The sequence below is a fragment of the Charadrius vociferus genome, unplaced genomic scaffold, assembly GCF_000708025.1.
Source record: "Charadrius vociferus isolate BGI_N301 unplaced genomic scaffold, ASM70802v2 scaffold385, whole genome shotgun sequence".
Lineage (NCBI taxonomy): Eukaryota > Metazoa > Chordata > Aves > Charadriiformes > Charadriidae > Charadrius > Charadrius vociferus.
The window spans coordinates 3505865-3514238 of NW_009648925.1; the positions used below are offsets into that span (position 1 = coordinate 3505865).

Consider the following 8374-nt stretch of genomic DNA (forward strand, 5'->3'; position numbering starts at 1 on the left):
TCATTAACTCAGATACCTTATTTATCCCTGAGCACCTTAAAATTGTTCCCCCAAATCTCACTGAAGAACATGTAACTATTTCACAAAAATGTAAAACTGCATTTGGATAAATCTGTGTCTTACAAGTCCGACTTTCCTTCACTGTTTTAAAACAAAACACAAAATGTGTCCCCTCCCCTTGGTTTTTTACATGTACTGCAACACCTTTAAAAAAAAAAAAAAATCACCCTATCAAACATCACCTACAGACACACTACAGACTACAAAAATATTGCATAGGAGTGTCAGTGGGCATACTCTCACAACATGAGAGAAAATGCTAATTTTTCTTTAAAACATTATGGCAACATTCTAATTTTTCTTTTAAAAATCAAGTGGTTTCACTTTATTTCAAAATTGTACAAAATGGCCATGGCTGTTTATAAAAAAAAGTCTCTGTCTTGAGAATGTGTGAAGTCTCAGGTGCATTGACAAAAGACCTGGAACCATTCACAGTGCAGCGGAAAGCTTCTTTTGAGGCAGAAACTACAATTCATCCTTCTTCTTTCCTACTCTTTCATGGTCTCTTTCTCTCAGGGTTCGCATGAAAGTGGTGAATCCAGACTCCTGGTTTTGAAGAAAGAAAAATATTTTTACAAACAAACCAAAACAATGCATCAAGAACACTTTTAGCTTCTGCATCCCACGGCAGAATATAAACTAAGGAACAGTTATTGCTTCTGCCTCGTCGTGCAGTGCTCTGGTCCAGTGCTGCTCCACTGCGAAAATATCCACACAGGTGCCACACGTCTAACTTTGAAGAGAGGAGGCACAGAGAAAAAGGCCTTAATGCTGACAGGACAACGTAAAATCTGTCTGTCCCTAGAAATGCCACCAATGCCTATTTGTCAAAAATGCTCAAAGACATTTTCATGCCACATTTGTATGCTACCTGTGTCATTCTGAAAGCAGTTAGTGGATCATTTGTTGGCTACACGCACATTTGCCAACGCTCCTCATTCCTTAACAGTTTCGATAATGATCTTCCTCCTTTTCTACACATTCAGATGAAGAGAAGTACATTTTTTTCAAGTTACTATGAGAATTATTGTCAAACAATTTCAAACCTGGATGCCTAGATGCCAACCTCTGTATTTCAACAACTTACAGTTTCTGATTTCTAAGGCTGTCAGATGCCAGCAGTTTCCTTCTCCAAGGAAAGCTCTGGGCACACAACACAACTCGCAGGCATTTCAAAGGGCTCAAAGAGGTGGAGGTGCGAGCACTTGTGCTTGAACACACTGTCCACTGGTACACAAATGTTGTAGTTGTCTGGGCAAATAACACCATTTTTACTGTTAAGTAATCCCGAAACACGCCAATCAAAACTGGTGATAAAGATGGAAAATACAAAGAGGTAGAGAATAACAAGCAGAAGTCAAGGACTGACTTAAAACCAAACCAAAACAAAGAAAACAAAACAAAAACACCCAGAGCTGGGAAGCTTTTGAGGAGGTTGAACAACAGAATCTCTATATAATTACTTACTATTATTCCACTGAAAAAAACCTGAAGTGACAGGTTTTGGCCATACATCATCTGAAGACATCTGGCAATCACTAGATCTCACAGGAGGACTTTTTCACAGCTGTGTGTCTGGAAGTCACTTGAAGTACGCTTGGGTCAGAGGGTGTCCTGACTGTTCCTTGCTTAAACTGCTTGGGGTGAAATGCCCTAAAATCTCTACTCTGGAACTGCAGTTCACTTGGAGGTGTGGAGGAGAACTTAAAGGCTACCGCTGGGGGACATGCTCTTCCCCATAGCTGGTGCTCCAGTGTGGGGTGGTAAGGAGCTGAGAGCTCCTGCTCTGCTGGCTATGGCTCCTGCTATAGCAGGTCATGTTACTCCCACAGCAGTAGACATCATCCCTCTTCTTCCCTGCCCACATGAAATGATGATACACCAGCTGGACCACACCGAACTAAATGCTCATGGACATCTACTGATTTAGTGCCAGAATCAGGAACAGAAAACAAGTCCCCTGGCTCCCACTGCTCTCTCCTGAGATTTCTTTTGCAAGATAGGAGGTGGTTGGCCAAGGTGGTTCAAAAGGTGTTGTCAATGCTGATGAGAAGTCCCTTAACAGCACAATCCCTTGTTACTGAAACAGATGTGTGAACAGACCTGGAAACTCCATGGAAAGCATGGTGCTAAGCACTGCCTTCAGTATTACCACGATAGGAGATAACAAAACCTAATTTGATGCTGCACAAGCAGAAGACCATAGGTCCCAGGAGAGGTGGAGGGGGAACACAGTTGCCAGCAGCAGAGCGATTGCAATGTTCCTGTTGGGTAATTTAATTCTACCCAAGAAAGGGTTGGCTGCACACAAGGGATTAGTCAGTCCACTTCCCAGCATAGGGATAATCATCTCCCAGCTGCTGTGGCCTCAGAGCACTCCTGTCTTGCTAAATTCTTTCTATCAGCCACCACAGATCCTTCCTTTCATATATCATTTCTGTAAGTATGGGTTAGAAATACAAAGATTGCAGCTGAAATTTTACTTAATTGTTGGCTACTGCAGCCATCTTTACTTTTAAGAAAGATCCACTAATCGGAACTAATCACAGTATCCATAACAACCCCTGGATCAGCACCATAAAATGGTAATTACTGGGGTCCTAATGCTGGAGAAAACTGGGAGGTGAAGCTCCATGAGGACTTCCCTAAGATCCTGACTGACAAAGAACCTCAGAATTTGTTTTTTTCTTCATGCTTCTCTGTAATTTGGTGAGCTGTAATAGCAGCAATAACTTTCAGGCAAGGCTCTTTTAGCAAAATACCGGATGGCTTGAAGACCCCAAGTTTTTCTTGCATGCCCTAGCTTCTCCAGGCAATCAATCTCCGCTGAGAAACAACCTCCCTCTAGGAGGCTATGAGAAAGAATGCACACAAATAACTGGATTTCTCCCTTATTTTCAGGCACTTTACAACTACAAAAGGCATTATGCCATTTCTGCCCCTTGTACACATAGCATATAATTAGTTGGCTAGAGCAGGACAAAATAATGGAACTTCAGCCCACGGGCTAGATGGCACAATTGGTCTTTCTACCCTGAGCTCCAGGAGTGAATCTGATTCAGGAAGAATGAGATATTTAGTTTCCCCCAGTCTCCAAAGGACAGCTTTGTCCCTGCTATAAAACCAATGGCCTGTCACCATTTGGCAGCCTGGTGGACCCGTAACACGTTTGCAGTATATACATGATCCAGATCCAGAACTGAGAGGAGCAAGTTCTGTATTTTCTGGCATTTCTGCACCTCGCAGCAGCCCATGCAATAAACCCTTCACTTTGACTTGGTCCAAATTCACTTGCAGTCTTCAGCTTAAAGAATAAAATACACAACAAAGCATTACCAAGTCTACTCCTTTTTCCTCTTCTCATGTTCCTAAAACAGATCCAGTATGTTCCTAATGCAGAGATGTACAGGGGTGTGGTACACAATGATTCACCCAAGTAAGACAGTAACAAGCAGTTAAACATCTTTCCAGCACAGTAAAAATTTACTCCTCAGTTTTCATTTCCAAAGCAGCACAGGCAGAGGAGACCTTCCTCCCTGTGTCAGGTGATGACTCTTGCTTTCACTTACCCCTCTTTCTCCAGTATATTTTTCCACAAATTTCCCGTAGTTGTAATAGTTGAAGGTGGGGTAGCCATCAACCCCCTCCTGCTTACACAGGTCATGATTCTGTTCTTTGGCACAGTCCACTGCAGCGTAGGCAATCTGAAACGGAAGGGATCAGCATGAGGGAGGAGAAGACAAAGCAAGACGCCACTTCATGGTTATGCTGCTGCAGCTTAGATTTAACACTAGCAGAGACCCAAGTCTTCTGACAAAAACACAACGGCTTTTGTAATGGCTCAGCTGTGGAGGAAGATCAGAGGGTGGTCGTCAGGTCAAGCCATGTGAAGGGCAGAGCAGAAGCTGCTCCCTCCCAGGGAAATGCTGCGCTGCTGGCACGGCACCTGGCCTGCGCAGCTGCAAGGCGCGTCCAACTCACAGAGCAGAAAATCACCTTCCCAGCCTCCCTGCTGAGCGCTCCATTAGACTCCAAACGGGAAATCCAGAGGCTGTGTCAGTAAAACCAAATCCAAGCACGGCGGTCACAGCTCTGTCACGCTGCGGTATTTTTCGTGCACTTTGGTCTTCAGTGGTGAACAGTGACAGGGTGACTTTGGTAACAGTAAGGATCCACCTAACCCAACCTGTGGCATGGCTAATGCTCGGAAAAGTTATCTCTTCTGTTCTTGGACAAATATGGCCACAGGCTATTAAGAGATTAATGATTTCTACCCCAAATAGCTTTTGTAAACTCCATTCAGTTCTCCTAAGGTCAAACAGGGATGGGTGAGAGGCCAGAGCATTGTCTACCAAGTAAGGCACACAGAGAAGGTTGCTTGCTTGCAATCTCAGCCTGGGTTTATGTTTCCTCTCCTGTCTATTTTCAGTCTATCCTTTAAGGCAGGGACTGTAATGTTACGTGCAGCCATTAGCAAAGTGGGCTTTAATTCCTTTTGAAACCTCTAGATGCTACTGTCACACAAACAAACCCCGAGTAGGAATCAGCCTGCCGTGCTCTCAGCCTGTTGGCAGCAGCGCAACACCCTCCGTCCCTGCATGCTTCAGCGCAGGCAGAGCGAGGAAGCGCAACCTCGCAGCCCCAGAGCATCAGCTCAGGCTAACCCTAGCTTAAGAGCATTTGACATTTGAAACCTGAATCTCTGAAGTATTGAGGAGGGGCTGCACTTCACATTTCTGATGGTGAAACAAAATGCAATTTATAGGCTTCTACTTAAAGCAGCCGAGCCCTCTGCTGTGATTTTGCACTGACTGTTCGCGCGAGTGGCAGTTCTTGCTCTGAACGTACACTGCTGCTTACGCAGGCTTGCCTTCACAGCCCCGTTACATGCTTCGCTGAAGAGCAAGCAGGTTAAGTACAAGCTATATAAAAAAACCAAACAAATTAGAGGAACGATTTTTACAATTGTGGGTTACAATGTATCAAGTGCTAATTTCATAGCAGCCACATCTTAACTTGAAATTTCCGTTCCTCGAGCCTCCTCCAATCAACTCTGATCAAAATACCTTTTGCTTGCATGACTTTAGGGTTGCAGTTGAACTGTTCTTCCATAATTAAAAGATCACTTAATATTCCACAATGCCCTCCAGTTTCGTGGTGACACTGTCAAAATGAGAAAACCTGATCTCATTATCCTAGCAGTAATTAAAGAGATTGGCAAAGCCAACTTCAGTTAATTTGCTTGTTTTGTTTTGGCTTTGAAAGCCCGACAAGACAGTACTCGGTTAGATCTCACTTGGGTCTATCTTTAGATGGAAAGCACTATATAAAGTGAGTGGTGTTCTTACTTTAAATATTTGGGTTTTGTTTTCCCATTTTAAACATTAATAAGGCTATTACAGAACAGGACTCTTGAGAGCTGTTACAAACACGTATGATCACACTTTCTTTCCTTTTGTAAACAGAAAGACTCCTACTCATTCAGGGCCAGTTAAAATGAAAGGTTAGGAATAATAAACTGCAAAAGAGTTTCATATAAGTATTTATGCCTTCCTGACCTTAGCAGCCAGCCAAAATTTAGAGTCCTGTTGGCTACTTCTGTGTAAAGGAAAGCTTACAATGAAGACAAACATTTATTTCATGTCACAGTATTAATGTAGAAAGAATAGTGTGAGTCCTGGTTCCCTGAAAACAGGAAGAATAAATATAAGTCTTTTCTTCCTCACTGGTCTAAATATCACACAGGGAGAGATTACAGCCAGAAAAAGGGGAAGGTGCACTCACCCAGATCTTAGTAGCTGGTCTGAGGCACGAAACAGTTGTGACTGATGACCCATCTGTTCTTAGATAGGGTCATCGAGATTAGGAAAAATACATTGGAAGGAAGAGAAGCCCTCTTTATTTGTACCTCTCTGGAAACATCTAGACTGGCTTTGGTTGGAGCAAAGAGCTCTATTTCACTTACAAAAGGCCTTTGTGGGAATAGCCCCCAGTGAGGAGAGGGCGTGGTGGAAGAATGCAATGCTGTAAGCTACCCCTAATCTTGTTCTGCACATCTTTATCTGTTGCCTCAAAACCGATGACTGATGGATGATAAGGAGGTGGCTTCTGAAAGAAATGCTTAGTAGCCTGCTTGAGATACAGGTCTCCTCTACAGCACATGGAAATCTAAGGTAATGGTAATCTGTGCATTTGTTGTGCACTGAAATCATGCAGAAAGATCCCAGTCTAAGTCTGGCCACAACAGTCACATTAACCTAATGCTATGCCTAATCTAACAGGTCTAATGGTGAGGGACGCATATGTCTGGGGACACATATGTCTGGAGTAGCATTTGGAGGACACGTCCATGGTCTGTCATTCTCTAAAATGCTCCTGATGCAAGCTCCCGCACAGCCCCGTGGACTCGCCGCTGGTCCTGCAAATGTCATTTTGAGCCCAGCTCTTCAGAACGTACATTCCTGTTATTTTTACAGCCAGTGAGAGAAGAGAAATGGCAATTTTCAAAAGCCTTGTAACTCATACAGACCTGAGCAAAATTTCATAGAGAGACATCTAATTCCCAAGACTGTGTCTGAGGCTGCATTTCAAATGCCTGCTGCCAACAGTAGCTGAGTAAGAGTACTTAGGAGAGCTTGAGTGATTACTTCAGAGTGGAAATGTTAAGGCAGCCTAAATATAGAGCTTGCTACCATCTCTATGCGCTCATTACCATAGCATCACAGTCCTAATTGTCTTGCCTGTCTCACAGCGGAAGATCAAATATAGTGCACTGCAAAAAGAGAAAAGTAATGCTGAAAAACACTTGTAGCGAAACACACTTCTGGACTGAGGACCAGTTCCAATCTCAATTCTATCAACTTCAGACAGCTGAACTCTGAGATGTACCAGAATTTCAGCAAACAGCACCGATGCCCTTTGGTTCGTTCTGCTTGTGTTATCATGGGCTGTGAATATTAAACTCCATTTTTGGTAGAGGAGTCTCCGACAGCAGTTTCCAGTTAGGGTGAATCATGTCATGACTATATTGAAAGGCTCCGCATAAAAAGCAGCAGCCCACAAAAAGAAAATCTTTGCTCGAGTCCTGGCTCAAGTCAGCAGTGATATATATTGCAGGGAGGCTTTCCTCTCATTCTCAATCTTCTTATCAATGATCATTTTTTTCTGCATCATTAAAGAACAAAACTGAGTCAGGAAAAATAACAACCAAAAAAACCTCTAGCGAAATCTGGTTAAAGCCTTTTGGAGAATATTGCTCTCAAAAATGATGTTCATATTCAACTTCTACCAAGAAGTTACATGGAAGTTCAATGGAAAGCATAGGTTAGCGAGACCTATATGCTTTGCCTTGTAAAAACACTAACCCTATTCAACCAGAAGTTTCAGCATTTTAAGCTTAATTTCAGATTAAGCATAAGACATGTCTGATATGTATCCAGGAGACAAGACACTTGGCATCATTGCTCGTGAATTCCCTCACATCACAAGGGGAAAAAGCCCTCTAAAAATCTGTGAGTGCAAGAAACTCTCCTAACGCTGGTGTAAGACTTAAGTCTGTGTGTGTATATGTCCATTATGGAAAAACCCAGTGTAACAACTTTCAGAAGAGAAGATTGATTTTATGGAGATTTTGATTGTTAGGGCTAAAATTTAATTTCTTGAGCCTTCCTAACTTCCTTATAACCAGAGGGAAAAATCCACTGAAAAAACATTATGGGAAGAAAAAACCTTAAGTGCTGTATCTGCATTGCCTTACATATTGACAATACATCATTATATACAAGTTCTCTCTCCAGAGGCAATGCCGTTCAGGTTTATCACCATCCTGTTCAGCAGCTGCAGCAGGGATAGAATAGTTATCAAATGAAAAGACAGTCAATCAGAGACTGTGGACCCCAGAGGAAATTCCTTGGAGTACATCCAGTCTTCCTGATGTTATTGGTAGTTCCTCACAACTACTATTCAGCTTATAATAATTAATAATACCAGGTTAGTATGCATAATAATAATGATGCATAATAATTATGCACAAAAATAAAAATTAATCCCAAGTTAGTATGCATTTCTCCTTTATTCCATAGTTGGTATAGTTTAACACAACTCTAGCAACATCTGGGACGGGAAGATATCCTTATCTTAAAAGGGAAGTCCCACAACAACGTTTCATGGTTTTACCCAAGAAGTGGGAGCTTAACTACAGACTTGCAAACTTACTCCACGCAGCATTAGAACGTGAGCAATGTATGACCAGCTCTGAAGAGCTCTTAGAAAGGGAAATAGAGCATGGCATATTGTTCAGATGAAGTGGTCTGAT

General features: G+C 42.5%; 1 protein-coding gene across 1 annotated transcript in view; it reads right to left on the reverse strand.

The window, feature by feature from the left end:
* Nucleotides 1-398: 398 nt before the first annotated feature.
* PDIA5 (protein disulfide isomerase family A, member 5) overlaps nucleotides 399-8374 on the reverse strand; it is a 95049-nt gene continuing 87073 nt past the window's right edge. Inside the window, exons 17-18 of the mRNA XM_009887318.1 lie at nucleotides 3630-3764; nucleotides 399-606 (exon numbers count right to left, since the gene is read on the reverse strand). Of these exons, the coding sequence (XP_009885620.1) occupies nucleotides 526-606; nucleotides 3630-3764 (216 nt within the window). The 3' untranslated portion in view covers nucleotides 399-525. The remainder of the gene's footprint in view (nucleotides 607-3629; nucleotides 3765-8374) is intronic.